General features: G+C 31.9%; 1 protein-coding gene across 1 annotated transcript; it reads right to left on the reverse strand.

Moving 5' to 3' along the window:
• Positions 1-1,136: 1,136 nt before the first annotated feature.
• LOC145306242 (MORN repeat-containing protein 4 homolog) lies at positions 1,137-19,858 on the reverse strand. Its single transcript, XM_080148304.1, has 10 exons — positions 19,800-19,858; positions 7,337-7,384; positions 6,336-6,383; positions 6,012-6,072; positions 5,176-5,294; positions 4,482-4,536; positions 4,144-4,240; positions 3,191-3,250; positions 2,445-2,493; positions 1,137-1,275 (listed from the first exon to the last, which is right to left on the reverse strand). Exons 2-10 carry the CDS (start codon positions 7,382-7,384, stop codon positions 1,264-1,266), a joined length of 549 nt encoding a protein of 182 aa, XP_080004430.1. The 5' UTR covers positions 19,800-19,858; the 3' UTR covers positions 1,137-1,263.
• Positions 19,859-21,775: the final 1,917 nt, after the last annotated feature.

A 21,775-nucleotide genomic window follows, 5' to 3' on the forward strand; every position in this document is an offset into this window, starting at 1 on the left:
GGCAGGAACACTCTTTATTATTACATGCTCGTACACATCATTCGCAATTCATTCAATCGTCAAGAACAAATTTGTTCATACGTAGCTCATACGTTGAGGTAGGTGTTGACAATAAATCACTAATTATCAAACTATCTGAAACAGCGATCTTATGGGATAAGACATTAAATATATGTACACCCTCAATTATGTTTAATAAATCTTCATTTTTGTGATTAAAATTATTGGATCAACTGCAGTTCACGGTAAAATAATAATCTGGAACAGCCAAGATCCAATGATGCACAGGGAAAGCTTCACTGAAGAAAAAACGCGTAAAATAGGTCTTTTTCGCGCATTTCTCTGCACTGCGAGATAATTATGCATTATTGATTTATGGCTATTCCAGATTATTTTTAAGGCCTTGTTAGGCCGAAAAATGGTGTGCGGGCATGATCTGTACGTTAAGCCGTTTGGCAGCTAGCAGCCTTTAAAATTCATAGATTTTTTGTAACCTGGAATATTTTACCGATAACTGCAGTTGATCCAAATTATTGATGGAAGAGTTTATTCATTGCTAGTTTATACCACCTGATAAAGATATAATAAAAGTCCCTAATGAAAGTCAATTAATGAGAGAACGGTATTTCAATTCTTTTGGGAGCAGTGTAATATAAAGTACAATCCCCCCCCCCTCCCCCTTCTTTGTACCCACTATAATCCCCTCCCGTCTGATAATAAGGGAAATAATCCAATTATAGAGATGCCATGTATATAACGAACGTGTCTCTCAGACAGACAGTTTATGTAATTTTCAATATATATTGTTTATTAATACTAAAGAAAATATCTTAATATTATGTATTAAAAATCTATAATAGAAAATTCATCAGTTTATAAAGGTTGAAGAAGGAAAAAAACACCTTAATTTATTAAATGTTTTAATTTTAAATTTGTTATGGCATTTTTTGATTATTCTATTTCTATCTAAAATGAGATTGTTATAAACTAAAGTTTATAATTTTATAAATTTTTATACATTTTCTTTATGGACCACTAAATAAGAGAACCATATCGGTCCAGTGGTTAACAAGATCCTTTGGTACAATCAGATAGACATCCTGTTATTTTTATTTGAAAATTTTAGTTTTGTGTTTATTATTTGTGTTATTTTTATCAAATTAGATTATTATAAATAAAATTTTATTATTTCTATACATATTTAAATATTTCATATAACATTATTTTTTCTGTTTTTCGTATTTAATCTTCATTTTTCTTTCTTTAAGTCAGCTTCTAAAAAAATTACTAAATCAATGATTATGATAAACTATGTAGGTCTTATGAATAGGATAAATCAATAAGGGCAATAAACAAAACCCAAAATAATTGGTTAAAAATTGGTTGGATTGGTTGGAACTAACAAATTAAACTTTTTAAAGAAATCGACCAAGGTTTAGAGCCAAGGAATCCTATTATATAAAGTAGTAAGCTTTTTTTGTCTGTCCCGAAAGATCTCGCTAAACCGATATTGTTCTCCTTTACAGTGAAGCTTCTTATAGGTCCTTTGAAGGTTTTTAACTATTTTTGGAGAGGGTGTCTTCACCCCCTCCCCCCAAAAAATATTTTTTAACTCTTTTTGAAACTCAAATTTAAAATTGGATGAGGTCCCCCTCCTACCAGTGCCCCTAGAGACTTCTAGGGGCGTAGCCGCAAACAAAATTATATGGAAGGGTACCAGAATAATGAATAGTCCAATATCCCCTCCCTCCATGAAAACATTTAAAGATAAGGTTAAATATCAGGGATGAAGGGGAAATTGGACTGTATATTATAATGACATCCAAAATATTAGACACGCTCTCTCGCATTTTTATTACACCAAAACTTTTCAATTTTTCTTTGCCCCAAGAGGTTTGATCAACCTAATTTTTCGTATTTTAGATTTGAAAGAAAATTTTTTATTTTTTTTGGGGGGGGGGGAATCTTTATTTTTTGGTGGGGGGAGGGTGGTTTAGTCGACCCCACTATTTTAACTTTAGTTTTAAAAAGAATTTTTTTTGGGGGGTTGGGGGTATCTGACACCCCACGAAAATAGTTATAAACATTCCCATGAGAAGCTACCATGTAAAGGAGAACTCGATCGGTTCAGCGGTTAGCGAGATCCTTCGGTACAAGCAGACAGACGCTCAAGAGGCCTCTAAATGCAAATAAGGTTTGGGGTGGGGTGAAGTCTACCACACCCCTTTTTAATTCTAGTTTTTAAAGAAAAAGTAAAAATATAATTTTATGGAAGTAATTTTTTTTCTAATAGATTTCTCTTGGGAGGTTTGTGGTACCCTCTCACAAAATAGATAATAACCTTCCCTGGAACAAAGGAGAACCATAAAGTTTCAACAGTTGGCGAGATCCTTCAGTACAGACAGACAGAGAAACATAATACTTTATATTCTAGATGTTATTACCTCTACTCTAATTCCAACTTCACAAGTTCCTTCCATTTCATCGCAACATCTAAAAAACAAGGATGACAACTTCCATAAAAGCTTAGCTCAACAGACAGTCAGACTGTAATAATCTATAGAGTGTCTGCACTTAAAGAAACAGAATATATTTAAAAGTATAAAAAAAATTAAGTAAGTATATCATGCATAACGTTGGAATATTGAAATAAAATCAACAAGCTTAAAATTGTCGTACAGACCATTGGTAATGATTATAGAGTTTCGACACTTTTAGATTGTGCTATTTGTTACAGTAAAGTTTGAAATTGATTATACTATTCTAACCTATCTAAATTTATTTTTTAAGCTATCCATTACAGACAAACCCTAAGTCTCACTATTATTTTATTTTATTTCGTAGAAAATTGTCTGTAATACAATTAATGATTTTTCAGTTTGGCTCAGAAGAGGTTTTAATCCAGCGGATATGAATTGAACCCAAAGCCATATTCAAATATTGTTTCCCATATCGCTTCAAAACCGATTAATATCCGGTAGATTAGAACCAGTTCTCGTCCATACAAAAAAAAATTATGTCAAGCATCGTATTATATCCTGTTTTCTACGAATATAAAAATGTACAATTCTAACATTAAAACCAGTTTTTTAACCTGTGTCTTCGTCATCTGGGGGCTAAAAAAACTGGGTTTAATCTTATAATTGAACATTTTATATCCACGAAAAGCTGCGAGAAATGATTATAATACCTTCTGGCAACCATGGCAATTTTTCTGGCACGTTTTATGTTTTCCTTGCAGGGTTCTTCTCTAAATAAAAAAGAATTGAGATTTCGCTGAAAGGCCATGAAAACCAGATTTATCCAGAAAATTTAAAGAAAATATTAGAGTGTTGATTTTAATCTAATTTAGAAAATTCAAAAATGAGAAAAAGTTCAAAGGAAACAGCATTTTACTTAAAAATTAGGTTACCAGTACATCACAATGAAGTAAACATTCTGCAGTTAATCACTAGTTAAATCGACCTTAGAACTTGTTTACCAATATATAAATGGTTTCATAGTTTTTATTCTAGTCAACAGGTGCCAGCTATTTAGTCAAAAGTCTATCCAAAATCGAACAGCGGCTGTAGTTACATATTGTTTTGAGCCAAAAATGGTCATTTACAAAGTGTATTTTCTATGCAACTTCAAAAAAGTTCCTTTATTTACCTGGAGATGGATGGCTCCTGTAGCTGCCAGGATGGAAAGATGTAAATATTTTTTACACAAAAAAGTTCTGCATTTGTGCAATTTGTAAGGTCAAAATATTTTTTAAGTATTATTTTGCTATGGAATAGAGTTAAATTATACTATACAAGCGTACTGATACAATAAATCTTTCCTGAATCAAGTCTCCTGGAAGTATCCCTTAGAACTGGGAGCCCCATTAGAATAGTTTATCTTACCTGAACTTAGTCTCCTGGAAATATCCCTTAGAACTGGGAGCCCCATTAGAATAGTTTATCTTACCTGAACTTAGTCGCTTTGTATTATCCCTCAGAACTGAGAACTTCATCACAATAGTTCATCTTACCTGAACTTAGTCTCCTGGAAGCATCCTTCAGAACTTGGAGCTCCATTAGAATAGGTCATCTTACCTTACCTTAGTCTCCTGAAAATATCCATCAGAACTTGGAGACCAGTTCGAATAGTTCATTATACCTGAACTTAGTCTCCTGGAAGTATCCCTCAGAACTTGGAGCCCCATCAGAATAGGTCATCAGTCCATTTCCCCAGATTTTGCCTCCACGAAATTCACCTATATAATTATTTAATTTTTCTAGACGATTTAATTTAAAAGCTTTATTTCAAATTGGACTTATTTAATTGATAAAATGGAGAGAAAACGTTCTTTTTACCCAAGTTTGAACTATTATGTGAAGTTTTTTTTCTAAATGTTTTAAAGGATAGGGGCATAACTATTATTTAATGAAATATATATAAAGACAGACAAACATCCAGCTACTTAATTTTGAATACTGATTCTTCTGAAGTACTACCTTCATATTTCATACCATCAATAGTTGTATAAACCCCATGTCCATGAAACCATCCCTGAAAAGTAAATTCAGTTACACAAAGAATGCTTTTTGTGTCTCAATTTATAACTTATGAAAGTTAAGCTTTTCAGCCCAAGCCATAAACCCAGAGCAGGGGTAATTTAGTTTAGCATAATTGGGGGTATACACTTTATTGACCATTGTAACTCATATGTGCTCGCGACCGTGGCTCAACATGTAGCGCATCCTCTCGTCGTCTGGAAGGTGATAGGTTCGAATCTCGGACCGACACCGCGTCATACCTAAAGACGTTAAAAATGGTTCTCACTGCTACTATGTCAGATGCGCGACGTAAAATAGTTAGAGTGGGGGGAATGCCTTGGCCCAAAACAGGCGCAACTCGATACTATGCCGAGTTAGGACTTCTCAGACAAAGGTCGTGCATCTCAGAGAGTTGGTTGTCTGATGGGTGAATGGACGCTTTACACTGCAATCATAAGCGGAGTATGTTTCAAGGTGCGTGGAGAAGAGGTCTAGCACACGAAGCGACACCTAGCCCCCTAGAGTCTTATCTTATTGTTACTCATATCCCTTCAGATCTCTGGTTAAATTATAATCATCATTAGTAAAAAATTTTTAACATATAAAGGATTGCATTGTATGTACTACAACCCCCCCATCATTATTTTTTCACCTGCATAAACTCTCCCTCATATCTGGAGCTGTCTGGGAACCTCATGACCCCCACCCCGTTGGGGAGACCCTTGCTGAAGGTCCCGTCATAGGTTGACCCATTGCTTATCTCCATATGACCTAGAAGCAAATATTACCTGATAGTGATGAGGTCTTAAAGTTGCAACAAGGAGTCTTTTTTTTCGCATATTTTCCGTAAAGTTTGGTGTAATCTTTAGTCAAATACTCTTTTTAAGTCAAACTGTTCTTAATTATGACCAAATGTATATTTATTAAATGGTCATAATGAAGAACAGCTTGACTTAATAAAGGCATTTGAATAAAAGGTAAGACCCAACTTTACGGAAAATACGCAAAAAAATGTCCCCCTTTGTATTATAACATCATCATAAATATCATATACTATAATATGCTTAGGTTTTTTTGGCCTGAAGCTAAAGATCTCAAAAAATACTTGTACGAATTGGATGTTGTACAATTCAGTGAAGCTTTATAAATGTCTTGATCATCTCCCAGAAGCTAGAGACGTAGCTGCTAGTTATATTTATTGAATTAGAGTAAATTAAACCTATAAAAAGCCATTTTAAGAATACGACGAATCGCCCCATATGGGGCGATGTTACAAAAGTGTCTATTCCCGTTTAATTAAATGTTGTAGATAACATTATGATTCCAGGTATAATATGGTAGTTTCAAAGCTTTTGCTTTTTCACAAATACCCTTAACAGCAATGATATTTCCCCTCTCGATTTTGAAAAAAATTTACAATAAGGGGGTTTTTAGGGTTAGGTTAGGGACCTCTGCAGATTAAAAAGTTGAAAAAAATTAAAATATTACCAAGCCCTGTTTTCACTCCATTTTCATCGAAGTCTCCAATATAAATGCCTCCATTCTCCAGCTACAAAAATTTTTAAATTATATTTTAAGGGGCGATTCGTCTTATTTTTGAAATGGCTTTTGACAGGTTATATTGGGTTAGGTGATTGCCCCACAATGTTAGGCAGTTCTTTCCTGAATTAGCAATTTGATTTATATCAGTAATGACTACTAGTTAGCAAAGTCATACAGTCGACTTAAACTCTTTAAATTGCATATCGATAGAATGACATGGCAATTTTAGTGAAACAAAGCTGTATAGAACACGTTTTGGTTTCTGTTTACCTTTACACTACCAGTTTTTCCATACTTCTTTTGTAAGGTAACAATCTTCTGAGAAAAAAATGATTATAAAACAAGGATGTCAACATCCATAAGTAGCAAAGCTCAAAAATTACTAAAAAGAGAAACTTTAAAGCACTAGAAGAAAAAGTTAGAATAGGATTATCAATCATATAAAATCCTAAATGTGTACCGCTAGATTTTTAACATTTATTTTCATATAGGGAAAAGAAACGAATAAAAAGTAAAAAATTTAGCGGTGCTTTTTGAGTATTTTAGTCGCTTGATAATAGTTATTTCTCGCATCGTATTGTAAACGGCTTTCCGCGGATATAAAATGTACAATTTTAAGATTAAAACCAGTTTTTTTAGCCCCGAGATGCCGAAGGCATGGGATAAAAAAAAACTGGTTTTAATCTTATGATTGTACATTTTTATATTCGTAGAAAACTAGATATAATACGATACTAGACATAGTTTTTTCGTATGGATGAGAACCGGTTCTCATCCACCGGTTTCGAATGAATACGAGAAAACTAGTTCCCTTGTATAAAAGTTTCACTTCGTCTATAATCATTTCGAGAAAAAACAAGAAAAGTTAAAATAATGTTTACAAGAAGGGAGGGGACATTGAACTGTAAATTACACCGATACCCAAAGTTTTATATTCAAAGGTTTAAAAACTTTGGTTGATTTCATGAATTTTGATTGGTTGGTTTCAAACTATAAGCATTCCAACTTTTCAATCAACCAATCATTTGGGTATAGTCCCTTTCGTAACATCGCACCTTATGGGGCGATTCTTCGTATTTTTCACAGTAGCTTTTCTCCTATTTCTAGCCCCTGCGAGGGGCTCTAACCCTGCGGGGGCAATCACCTAACCCAATATAACCTAACCTAACCTAAAATAACCTATAAAAAAAAACATTTTAAAATTACGATGAATCGCCCCTTATGGGGCGATGTCACGAAAGGGACTATTCCCAATCATTTTAATGTATTACCTGATAATTTTTTTCAGTTTCACTGTATCCCTCCGGTGAATTAGGCATCTACCAAGAAAAGATTATTAATCAAACTGTCCTAATAACTTAAAACTTGTACAAATTATAAAAGCAAGACTATAATTTTGGAAACTAATGCATCAATGCATTTTCAAATTGCCATGCTTTTTAGAAGCGAATCTACTCTATAACTCACTTTGTCCGTCAGTCAATAACATAATAAAAAATATAATGTTGGTAATATCTTTTTGTTATTTCTTGTTATAGATTATTTTATGGGCTTCGCTTTCTGGACGTTGTTGTCATCCTTGTTTCACAAAATACCGTTGACAATCTATAATACAAAGTAGTACGATCTGTCTGAAGCTTAAGATCTCAGTAACCACTTAACCGATTGGGTTGAATATAACTACTGGTCCTGTGATGGTTTAAAGCTTTTTTTCTTGGGGGTTGGGGGTCCAACCCAACAAAAAATGAAAAATAACCCCCCCCCTAAAAAAAAAAAATTTTCTTTTTGAAACTATTATAATAAAAGGGGAGTTCGGCTACCCCCCACCCCCACAAAAAAATTAAAAATCCCCCCCCAATTTTTTTTTCTTTTTAAATCTTTATTATTATTATTACGTATTTTATTGGTTTTAATCAGTTTATGAAATAAAATCACAAAAATATTACAAACATATAAAATTGATAATTATTTACAATTACTACATAAAAATAGATTCGGTTTCTTTCATGTGCTCCGTCGTCTAGTCTGAGTGAGGGCAATAGCATCTTTATCATTAACACAAGGATCTATGATTATCCTGATTCTCTGTTATCTCTGAGCCATCAGCTTAGAACTGAAAAAAAAAGAATGAAAGTTTAAGTTAGAAAAAATACATAGTAGAAAGAAATATTAACGGATATTAAGACAGAATTACTACACTTAAAAAAAAAACAGTTTTTCTTAATGACCCTGTAATAACACTAACCCTTTTATCCTCTTATCCACTTATTATATGCATTTTGATATTTAGGAAAACGCATAAATATTGATCTATAATTCTTTATAAACTCTTTTAACATTGACAATACAGGTTTAATTTTCTTATTTCTACATTCAAAAAGAAACCAAGCTGAAATAATAATTTCTGTATTGATAATTATAGCTTTATAGAATGGTATATTAGACGGTGCTCCCAAGAAAACAAAATTGGCAACCCATGTTATATTAGATTGGTAAAGAAAAGTGTTAAAATATTCTAAAAGTAATTCTGTATTTGATGAGCAATACAGATAAAAATGACAAGAAGTTTCTCTAGGGGTGGGAAGATTTAAAGCTATTGTACATTGTGTACATGCTGGACTAGTGTCACTAAATTTTGATAAATTTGCATTAAAATGAAGAAGATTATTACATAATTTAAAAGCAAAGTCTCTTATGTTCATGGGAAGATAGGATAATCTCCACATGCACATAAACCTTGATTCTCTATTTATATCTATTTCATTACTGAGCCACATGTTTCTAGTTTTAACGGGTTGACAATTTGTTAACATAGATTTGGATATATCTAAGAAGTATCTAAAATCTTTTGCTCTCAAATTGGGCTTTGAAATACAGACCAATATTGAAGCAGATTTTTGAGAAAATTTCGTTTTACACCTATTCAAAAATACTCTTAGATTATGTTTCATTCTTAGAAATTCATTTGGGGTTACATAACAGGAAGATTTCCTGCAAAATTCATCATAATTTAAAACATTGCCAAAGTTTGAAATAAAATTACTTAAGGTAAGATTTTTTAGTTCATTACCATACCTTAACCATGAGTTTATTGTAAAGAAGTTGTTATTAATCATATTTCCTTGATTATCCTTGAATAAATGATTATTAACAACTTGGGCAGCGAGAATGTTTCCACTAAATTTCCAATAATAATCACAAAAACGTAAAAAAGCTTTAACTAGATTGTACAAAATTGGGTTAGATTCTGGAATAATTTTATCGATTTGTATAGATAATGGGTTTTCAGGATCTGCAAGAAATTGTCTTAATTCTTTACCCCATGAATCATTTGCTTTAAGACCTTTTAAAAAAATGCTAACTTTAAGACTAGTTAGAAATTCTTTTGGGTTAGGCAGGCCAAGCCCACCCTTGCTACAGTCAAGAAAAATTCTATCCTTTGCAATCCTTCCCCCTTGTTTAAGAAAACCTACAACACACCTTTCAAAGTCTGCTAAAAATTGGTCTGTTGGTTCAAAAATTGAACCCAGATATGATAATTGTGAATAAAAATATGTTTTTATAATAGAAACCCTTCCAGGAATACTAAGATTGAATAAATTCCAAAAATTACGCAACTTTACAACTTTTGCCAATATTTTGTCCCAAATTAAATCAGTGTCATTTAAAGATTTGTGCAAGCTTAGACCTAAAATTGTAAAATTGTCTGAAATTTCAAAATTAAGTTCTTCAACTTTTCTTATAAAATCAAAAGAAGGTAACCCACCAGTTATAATAATTTGAGTCTTAGAGTTGTTAACTTTAAGGTTTGATAATTTTCCAAAACTGGTCAAAATATCATAACATTTTTGGAGAGATTCTGACTTTACTTCCATGAAGTTTTGCATATCGTCTGCAAAACCACTTGCTACATTTACTTTATTTTCATCTCTGTTAAAATTGTAAGGAATTGAATTTGGAATTTTAAGAGTATTTGATAGACATAATTTTATAACGAGTGGGTTAATTGCAATTTTAAATAAATTTGGAGATGGAAGGTCTCCTTGAATAATACCTAACTTATTTTCAAAATTTTGTGTTAAACCGCAATCAGTCAAGATACAAGATTTTCGGTTTTTAAATGTTGAAGATACCATTAAAATAAATTTTGGACCAAAATTAGAGAAATGCAGTACAGATTGTAAGTAGGTATTTCCTATTGTATCAAATGCCCTCGAAAAATCTATTATTAGACTTGCTAAAGGAGAATTTGTGGAGTTTGATTTTGAAAGCAGTTCATATACATTTATTAAACACTCTTGTATAAAATACTGATCAGAATAAGCTTTCTGAGCATTATGTATTATGGAATCTACAACAGTTTTTAATCTTAAATTTATAACTCCAGGCTAGAAATCAACCTTATTAGACAAATACTCAAAGCCCAAAAATAATGGACTTAAAAGTGTATTAAACTGTATATAAGACATTTGCGGATATATTGATACCATTAATTTGCCTATTAGATAAAAAAAAGTATGTTTTTTTAATATTTTTCTCTTGCTACAAATCAAATTTCAAATTTGAGCCACCAAAAATGCTTAACTAATTTTTGCTCTAGAAGAATCATTTTTTGGAGTTAGAAAGTGCTTAATACCTCATTTTAATCGCCTGGCATTGCTTTATAATATACAGGTAATGACTTGGTTGTTTATAGAACAGCTGACTAAAAAAACGAGGTTTTGTGATAATCCCACTTTTGTTGTTGCTCCATAAATGATATTTTTTTTCTTAATTTTTTTGGCTGTAAAGAAGCTTTATATATTCATATAACATCCACCTAAATTTGACTTTTGATATATTATTTATAACATCACCAGAAGGAATTGAATTTTGGAAAAAAATATCAATATATATTTTACACTGTTATGCATTGTTCTTGTTCTTGTTTCTAAAAAATATTTATATTATTAAAAAGAGAATTATTTAACGCTTCTATAGGTATGTTTATCATTTTTCTAGGCTAAATATAACTATAATTACACCATTTTAAAGTTAAACATCATAACATATATATAAACTCACTTATTGAATCGGTCTGTATTATTAAGCTGCCAATCCTTAAAACAGCTGCATTTCATTATTCTATTATATAAAGTAGTAAGCTTTTTTGTCTGTAGCTTAAGATTTTGATAACTAATGTACCTATTGACTTCTCTGTTTTATGGAAGCTTCTTATAGGTCCCGGATAGTTTTAGAATATTGAAAAAAAATATCAATTTATATTTTACACTGCTATGCATTGTTCTTGTTCTTGTTTCTAAAAGATATTTTTATTATTAAAAAGAAAATTATTTAACGCTTCTATAGGTATGTTTATCATTTTTCTAGTCTAAATATAACTATAATTTCAGCATTTTTTAATCATCATCATATTCAAGTTATTGTAGTTTTTTTTTAAAATATCAATATCAAGAACTATTGGAACAATTTTTACCATGCAAAACAAGGTGTTAGAAAGTGTAGGATCCCTCACAATATCTATATGTCTGTCTATAATGCATTACACATGTAATGCTAATAGAGATCATAGACATACAAGCTTTTTTTTTGGGGGGGGGGGGTAAAATTTTTGCAAGGGGGGGGTAATTCGGTTTTGGGGGGGGGGGGGGTAAAATGGCGCGCAAAGCATGTTGCAAATTTCCCCCCCCAAAAAAAATTTTTTTCCCTGGGGGTAAAATTTGCTTTTGGGGGGTAATTCCCCCTCCAGAAATCTGTTGGCAGGAGAAATTTTGTTTACCCCACCCAAAATTTACCCTTGGGGTAAAATTTTTGAGGGGGAGAAATTTAAATTTAATCAAATAATTAGTAAATGTGCGAAGCGCGCAAAAAAATTTTTATTTTGGGGGAGGTAAATACCCCCTCTTAAATGGTTGGGGGTACGGGTAAATATTAAATGAGGGGGGGGGGGGGGGGTAAATGAAAAATTCGTTTGGGGGTAATCGCAACTTTACCCTCCCCCCTTGGACGTCTATGATAGAGTGGATGCTATAAGAGTGCTCTTATAATGTGAACTTCTTATAACTGAATGGGTTTCCAGAGACCATGAAGTTGGCCTAGTCACTACAAGGGAGAGTGCAGAGATATCCAGGGGGGGGGGTTCCTGTAAAAGTGTAATTTTTTGGGGGGATAGGGGTAATCACCCCCATTAATATATTATGGGTGGTATAAACCCAGCCTCTTTAAATTTTTTGAATAGGAGTAAAGAAAATCAGGAAAACTTAACAATCTAGGAATCAAACTAGCACCCCAACCAATAATCGGTTCAATGCCAAATGTAGGAGTCCCAAATGTAGGAGTGAAAAAACATTGGAGTGGACAAACGCATGAGTCCCCAACTTCAGAGTGGAACAAATGTAGGAGTGGGACAAACGTTGGAGTGGACAAACGCAGGATTTTTGGGACAAATGTTGGAGTGGACAAACACAGGAGTCCCAAACTATTTTTCAAATTTTGAATTCTCATTTCAATTTTGATTTTTTTTTATATAAACCCAGCCCCCCCCCCCCCCTTCGTCCAGTTACTTTTCTTAGTTAGGTTAGGTTAGGCCAGGTGGCCGAGCGCTGTGGCCATAGTCATTATTTTATAGACAGGGGAATAAAAAGATTCAAAATTGTCATATTATTTAAATAGCAGACACTCCTAGGTTTTATTTAAGCAATGTCCACTCTAACATTTGTCCACTCCAACATTTGTCCACCTCGACGTTTGTCCACTCTGATGTTTGTCCCATTCCTACGTTTTACTCCGATGTTTGGGACTCCTGCGTTTGTCCACTCCAACATTTGGGACTCCTACGTTTGGGGTAGGACTCCAATAAGTAAATCTCAATAAAACTTGATAAAATTATGCAGAATATCAAAGTTTTCAATCCCTGAAAATTTCAACCATCTATCGTGATAGGAGTAGAGAAAATCATGAAAACTTGAAATGTAGGAATTGATATAGCCCACCCCAGTTTATTGAAAAATCCTAATGAAACTTGATGAAAATATGGAGTATCGATAGAGAGAGAGAGAATATTCAATCCATGAAAATTTCAGCCTTCTATCTTTTATAGATGATGAGAAAATCACGTTATCCCCCTTTCTAACAGACGAACAGATGAACAGACAGACATACCAATGGACAGACATACAGATGAATGGACAGACAACTGACGGAGGGATATTTTGAATTATAGAGCATCTTTGCTACTAAAAAACAGATGAAAAGGATAATCGTTGTACACAAATTGATTTCAGTATGTTTTAAATGAGCTTACATAATCAAGGACATACAAGCTTTTTTATTTGGGGAAATAATAAATTTGGGCACCCCCATGTTCATTTTGTGGGGTAATCTTTATATCATAGAGGCAAGGATGTTTAAGCTTTTTATATTTTTTTTTGGGGGGGGCGGAGGTTAAAATTATAAATTTAAAAATTATGGTGTTGTCCCAAATTAATTAGTAACCCTTAACCACCTAAACCCCCCCCCCTTCCCACCTGGACGTCCCTTTACATGAAGTAATGATTGTAAAGTTGCTAAGTACCTAACTGCTACAAAAATCATCATCCAACATTTAACCCATTAGTGACGAACCGGCTAGGCCACTTTATGGTCTCTGGAAGCCCATTCAGTTATAAGAAGTTCACATTATATAGCATCCACTCTATCATAGACGTCCAAGGGGGGAGGGTAAAGTGGCGATTTACCCCAAACAAATTTTTCATTTACCCCCCCCCCTCATTTAATATTTACCCCCCCCCAAACAATTTTGGGGGGGTAAATACCTCCCCAAAATAAAAAAAATTTTGCGCGCTTTGCGCATTTACTAATTATTTAATTAAATTTAAATTTCTCCCCCTCAAAAATTTTACCCCAAGGGTAAATTTTGGGTGGGGTAAACAAAATTTCTCCTGCCAACAGATTTCTGGAGGGGGAATTACCCCCCAAAAGCAAATTTTACCCCCAGGGTAAAAATTTTGGGGGGGGGGAAAAATTTTACCCCCCCCCAAAAAAAAAAAGCTTGTATGTCTATGATCTCTATTAGCATTACATGTGTAATGCATTATAGACAGACATATAGATATTGTGAGGGATCCTACACTTTCTAACACCTTGTTTTGCATGGTAAAAATTGTTCCAATAGTTCTTGATATTGATATTTTTTAAAAAAATTACAATAACTTGAATATGATGATGTTTAAAAAATGCTGAAATTATAGTTATATTTAGACTAGAAAAATGATAAACATACCTATAGAAGCGTTAAATAATTTTCTTTTTAATTATAAAAATATCTTTTAAAAACAAGAACAAGAACAATGCATAGCAGTGTAAAATATAAATTGATATTTTTTTTCAATATTCTAAAACTATCCGGGACCTATAAGAAGCTTCCATAAAACAGAGAAGTCAATAGGTACATTAGTTATCAAAATCTTAAGCTACAGACAAAAAAGCTTACTACTTTATATAATAGAATAATGAAATGCAGCTGTTTTAAGGATTGGCAGCTTAATAATACAGACCGATTCAATAAGTGAGTTTATATGTTATGATGTTTAACTTTAAAATGGTGTAATTATAGTTATATTTAGCCTAGAAAAATGATAAACATACCTATAGAAGCGTTAAATAATTCTCTTTTTAATAATATAAATATTTTTTAGAAACAAGAACAAGAACAATGCATAACAGTGTAAAATATAAATTGATATTTTTTTCCAAAATTCAATTCCTTCTGGTGATGTTATAAATAATATATCAAAAGTCAAATTTAGGTGGATGTTATATGAATATATAAAGCTTCTTTACAGCCAAAAAAATTTAGAAAAAAAATATCATTTATGGAGCAACAACAAAAGTGGGATTATCACAAAACCTCGGTTTTTTAGTCAGCTGTTCTATAAACAACCAAGTCATTACCTGTATATTATAAAGCAATGCCAGGCGATTAAAATGAGGTATTAAGCACTTTCTAACTCCAAAAAATGATTCTTCTAGAGCAAAAATTAGTTAAGCATTTTTGGTGGCTCAAATTTGAAATTTGATTTGTAGCAAGAGAAAAATATTAAAAAAACATACTTTTTTTTATCTAATAGGCAAATTAATGGTATCAATATATCCGCAAATGTCTTATATACAGTTTAATACACTTTTAAGTCCATTATTTTTGGGCTTTGAGTAATTGTCTAATAAGGTTGATTTCTAGCCTCCACTATATAGTTTATAAGGAGATGTAAGTATACCAATGCTACGCCAATTTTTAATATTAGAAAGATCTTTATCTCCACCCTTTGGAATTAAATTGCTTCTACTTATATTCATCATACCTCTTAACTCCCCTTTATTTGCCATATAGTTAAAACCATGTAACATTGTATCTTTAATTAAATCCCAAAAATGTTTAATTGACGCCATAGGTATGCCATCTAAACCAACAGCAGCATTTAAATTAGCATTTTTAAGCACGGTTTCCAGTTCAGACATTTGAATAGGTGACTCAAGTTTTATTTTATCTTCTTGCGATAATTTAAAAGGGTCAAAAATTGGATCATTTTCATTTCTTTCAAAAAATTCTTCAAAAGAAATTTCTGGTTCAACGGACGTGCTAAAAAGTTGTTTAAAATGATTAACAATAAAATTTTGTCTTTCATTATCATTTTGAATAATATTCCCTGAGTAGTCTTTAATTGAAGATAAAGATTCATGAGAGTTCTTATTTTTCAAAAGTTCCGAAAAGCTTCTAGTGCTTTTCTCATGGTTCAATAAGTTAAAATAATTTGTGTTTTCCAAAAGTCTTAGATTTTCCCTGTGTTCAATTTCCAAAAGTTTTGCCTCTATTTCTTTAAAATTAACAGAATTAAAATCACCAATACTTCTTAAATATGATAATTGATCAGACAAATTGTGTTTTTCCTCCTTTGTTGTTTTAACATAAAATGACTGAAAAGATATACATGTATTTTTTATTTCATTTAATAAACATTCTAACATTAAGTCCGGTTCCAAATTAGTATTATAAGACAAAAAAGTTTCAATACTGGGAAATAGTGAACAGTTTTCTTCAATTTCATTACTATAAACTTCAAGTAAATGTTTACAAAATTTGTCATTGGGTAGCTTTAAGATCGTTTTTTCAAGCCCCTGAATATACAAAGATAAAATATTGATCCTATTAATTAGTAGAGTTAATTCATTCTTATTTGGAGGTTCTGTATTATCAACCATAAAGCTGTACACAGAAAATTTTACTGTAGAATATAAATGTTCAATATTTAGTAGGGAGCTATCAATAACTTTTGGTCTAGTAATATTCTTACTTTTTCCTAAGAAAACGACAGGTTTATGGTCAAAATATTTTGATAGCCTATTCGGATATTCAACTTTTTTAATTAATGGACTAAAATGTGGGCTTGCCAAGCAATGGTCAATCCGTGACCTATTTATAGCTTGCTCACTAAAAGGAATATAACTATAAGTTTTTAAATTTGGATACAGAAGTCTAAATTTGTCTACAATAAATCCATCCCTTATCCATGACACTAAAGTTTTTGTGTGTATTAAGTTAGGTATTGCGCTCATGTTAAGAATTTCATAATTATTCAAAACTACGTTAGAATTTATAGGCAAATCACATGTTAAACAGTTTAGATCTCCTAAAATAACAAACTTAGAAATTCCAATACTTTCAATTTTTTGTTTTAAGAGTGAATAAAAATCTTTATTTTGAGATTGAGTTGGACCATAACAGTTAATGATAAGCATTCGTTCATTATTTATATGCAAATCAACGATAAGGACATTTTCACACCTAGATTTAAATATTCTATAAACTTTATGACAAAAATTTCTCTTTATCATTGTGATTACACCACGATCCCCTTTTGTGCTATTAAGATAAATATCATAATTTCCGAATTTACTTATCATTAAATAGTTTTTAAGAAATGTTACATTATTACCCACACGCGTGTCTTGAAGTAAAATTATATGTGAATTTGTTTTTAAAACTGCATTAATTTTCATTTTAAACTTACCCCCATCCTTATCTAGAGAGGCTAAACTTAAATTCAGCGAGTTCATATTTTGGCTTATAACTTTTACATTGTCTAAACAAAATGAATTTCCAGATGTAGGCTGGTTTACTGGGGGAGGGAGACTTACAATTACTTCTTCAAATATTAATTCCTCGCCTTTTTAAATTTAGGATCTCCTGAAATCTTACAAAGAGATCTAAAATTTTTCTTTAAATTAAAAATGTTTATCCCTTTTTTGAAAGATAAAACTGAACCAAGAGACATAGTGTAATGTTTCAAAATATTGTTTTGCAATTTATGAGAAATGTCAATGTAAAAATTAGGAATATAAAATTGGGGTAAATTACAACCAAGGGCAGAAGGGGGAGAATGAAAACGGGGGAATAACATTTCACACTTATAGTAAATATACCACTTAAAAGTAACAACAAAAAGGAGCAGTTTATATAAAAAATGCATTATTTTGACAAGAATATTTTAAACCAATGATTATTTTGTTTACTCACATTTGTATATATTTACTAGAGAAAGGTTGTAAGAATTTAGTGTTTTCAAGCATTGCTTGAGGCGCAGGAGTTTTAAAACTTTCTAAAAATGTCCAGTTAGTACCCAATCCATTTCTATACGAAACCATTATGGATTTTCCGGTTGCGCTGGGCCTAATTAGAATTTGCTTAGAGGTTAAATCCATGTCCTCAGATTTAAAATCTTTGTACTTTTCTCTTAAACTTTTAATAATTGGAAACAATTGTTTAGGCCAATGAAAGTTAACATCTAACCCTTTCGTCTTTAGGGCCTTATCTAAAGCAGCCTTTCCTTGTTTAGTTTTGGATTTCAGTAAAACTGGAACAATAAACTTGTCATTTTTTTCAAATGTTTCTTTAGCTAATGGGGTAATTACTACGTCCGACAAAACTTTAGGATTGAGAGTAGAAGACAGCTTTGTCCTAACCGTTTCAATCATAGAAATATCAGAATCCCTGTCAATTTGAACGCCTAAATCCAAGTTGGGGACTTTACTACTCAAAGAAGCAAGCATAGTTTCATTGCACAAATCTTTATACCCTGCAGACCGTTCGATATCAGAAACAAGGTCGCCAGAAGCCACGTTGATAGCAACCGTAGCCTCTAGATTTTCAATTCTTTTAATCAACGTTTTTTGGTTGTCTGATAAGTTAAAAACATACTTCGACAAATCATTCATCTTAGTTTCTAATTCAAGAAACCAATTGGTTATTGGAGCTATGATTTTAGCCTTTTCACTAGGCTTCCCACTATTACATTGGCTTAGCTTATCTAGTTCTTCCCTTATTTTTCCCGTAGTCTCAGTTATTTTAGCAAAGTGGTCAAAAGTAAAATTATTCCAATCTGGGGGGGTAGTGGAATTTTCTCGCTGCCCTTCAGGGGAGGAATTAGAGTTAGGGGTAATGTTATTAGTCATAATCAATAAGAATAAAATAAATTACCTTAAATAATGAAAGTAACCTAGATATCAGAAATACAAACACTTTTAAATAAACACTAAGAAAAATAACTTATCTTAAATTTTCACTTGCAGAGCAGATTAGATGTGTGTTGAACTGTAGAAATGATGGTTGTAGGCGGTCAAAACTTGATGTACTAGTCAGCTGTCGAGTTACAATTGTTTGTGATGGATAGCGGGCGGTTAAAACTAGCTAGTTTAGTCCGCTGTAGAGTTAAAAGTTGGGGAAGGGGAGGAGAATGGTTTGGACAACCTTTCACCTCAAGCTCAACTGAATAACTAAAATCTAATTAACACAAAAATAGGTTAATTAAACCTTTTGGAGAAAAGCCCCTAGAGGCTAGGGGCGAAGATGCTAGTATGTAAATATAGTGGTTGTGGCTGACATATCAACGACATAGTTATTTATAGCATCGTATTATAGACAGCTTTACGCGAATATTAGAATAAAAAATTATAAGTTTTGTTAGCCCCGAAAGATTTTAATTCCAACATTCGTGGGGAAATGTCTGTAATACGAAGCCATAAATGAGTTTTCAGTATGGCTAAGAGCTGGTTCTAATCCAGCGAATATTAATCGGTTTCGAAGCAATACTGGAAAACGTGTTCTGATAACGTTATGACTACATTTTTTTTTATACGATAACACTGAATTTGACCTATTAGCAAGTATTTAAATAATTGTATTATTAACAAGGATGACAACATCTATAAAAGCAAAGCTCTGAAACGGTAGGACAAGCGAACATTAACACTTATGAGAGTGTCAGAACTGAATAACCAGAATATTTATGCATAAGTTTAAATAAAATTGTAAGTAAATTTGTTGCAAAACTGCTTAAGTACATGATACTGTTTAAGGACATACTGATATTTTTAGGACTTGATTATAGAAATGCTTCGCTTATAACATAGTACCTTGTTGTAATAGGAATAAGTTATCTAAAAATCAGATGAATAGAATATTTTAACATACAAAAATTTGTTGTCAAAAAAGTAAAAAATAACTTGTTTTAAATGCACGTACGAACTTTCTGATAACGATTATATAGTCATGCATGCAAAGTTTGAAATCAATAGGACAATTATAACCTGTCTAACCGTAACGGACGTACGGACGGACTCTTATTATAGAAAAACTTCGCTTTTTAATAGTTATATTTTCTAACAAAACATAAATGAAACCTTGTTAAAAAGTGACGATTTCTTCAACAAATTTATTTGTACTACATAGATTTTCTGGAAATAATTTTGAATATACATATATGTATATGATAGTTAGATGGCTTCAGGAGAATTAACAGGATGGGAGGGATCATTGCAATAAACTTTTTTAAGTTAAGTTTTATAAACATATTCTCTTAATCGTTGATTTCAAACTTTTATGAAATAATGATTGATTGGTCCTAACTAGTAGTGTCCGATCATATGAACCTATAATTCTAATCTTTAGAGGAAGTAATTTTGTTATTTGATATGTAGGGATCTAAAGGGATAAGACATTGCCGATAAATTGATGGACATCCCTAATGATAATACACAATTTTACCTCTTCTATAGATTACAATTTGTGGTTGAAACGTTTGGACCCTCAACTTAATGAACCATTAAATCAAAGTTCAATAAAATTCAAACAAGTTGTTAAGCTAACAAATAAGAAAACGTTAATATTATAAAACTTTGGGGACTACTGTAATAGCTAAATGTCCCCTCCCTCCATGTTTAATATTGTATGTATATTGATGATTTTTCGTACATTGTCTCATCCTTGAAATCCATGGTAATTGATTTTCTCGTATTGATTCGAATCCGGTGGATAAGAACCGGTTCTCATCCATACGAAAAAACTATGTCTAGCATCGTATTATATCCAGCTTTCTACGAATATAAAAATGTACAATCATAACCTTAAAACCAGTTTTTTAGCCCGTTCCTTCGGCACCTCGGGGCTAAAAAACTTGTTTTAATCTTATAATTGTACATTCTATATCCACGGAAAGCTGTTTATAATACGATTCGAGAAATAACTATAATTTTATTCAGGGTTCGACAACCATTCTTGTTTTTAAATTATCTAAGATTTTGAAAATCTTTTATAATAAATTCAGCTCTGGGTATTTTTAGAAGTTAGCTTTGATTAAACCATCTCATGGCATATGTAAAGTATCTTATCCTGTTAAAATCACGTATTTTCAAATTAATTTCGTTGTTGGTATACGGTGCAACCCTCTCAACTTTTGCTTTTAAATGAAAACTGAGGAGAATTCTTTTTTAAAAATTTTTTTTGGCTCACTGCCTCACTAACATAGTGAGGCAAAATTATCTACTCTAAATTTTTAGCGAGCCTCAATTATTTTTGTGAGGCAAAAGTTTTTTTAAGAATCCACCTCTGTTTTAAAAAATCGATTCAATGGTTAACGAGATCCTTCAATATACTTGCTACAGATAGGCACACACAAAGAATCAAAGGCATCATGTCATTTTAAAAGCGAAGCTTTTCTATAATTAGGGTCGGTCCGTACGTCCGCCCGAGACAGATATCTTTTAGCGTTAATTTAGGCAAGTTAGAATTGTCCTATCTATTTCAAACTTTGCATGGTGATTCCTGTAGTAGTTAGGTACGATTTAGAAAGCGTAGCAACTCTATAATCATTACAAGAATGTCCGTACGTCTATTTTAAACATGTTGATTTTTCTACTTTTTAACAACAAATTTTTAAGTGATTTAATCATCCGATTGATCTGATTTTTGGTATATTGATTCCTGGGACAACAAAGTACAATAGTATAAGCGAAGCAACTCTATAATCAAGTCCTAAAAATGTAAGTATGTCCAAGTATGCTGTATCAAGCAGTTTTTTAACAAATTTACTTACAATTTTGCTTAGACTCTTATACATTTATATTCTGATTATTCAGTTCTGACACTATACAAGTGTTAATGTCCGCTTGTCCTACCATTTCAGTGCTTTACTTTAATGGATGTTGTCATCCTTGATAATTTCATGGATTGTTAAAAGTATTTATTCAATCAAATGTTATATGAAAGTCAAGGTAACGTTAACGATAAAAAATAATTTGTTAAATGAAAGTAGAACTTTCGAAAACTGAAGGTTTTTATATAATTTTATCTCGTTTTAAGATTAAAAATAGCTTTTATT

Source organism: Acartia tonsa, chromosome 14, assembly GCF_053477335.1.
Source record: "Acartia tonsa isolate MP-2025a chromosome 14, ASM5347733v1, whole genome shotgun sequence".
NCBI classification, from domain to species: domain Eukaryota; kingdom Metazoa; phylum Arthropoda; class Copepoda; order Calanoida; family Acartiidae; genus Acartia; species Acartia tonsa.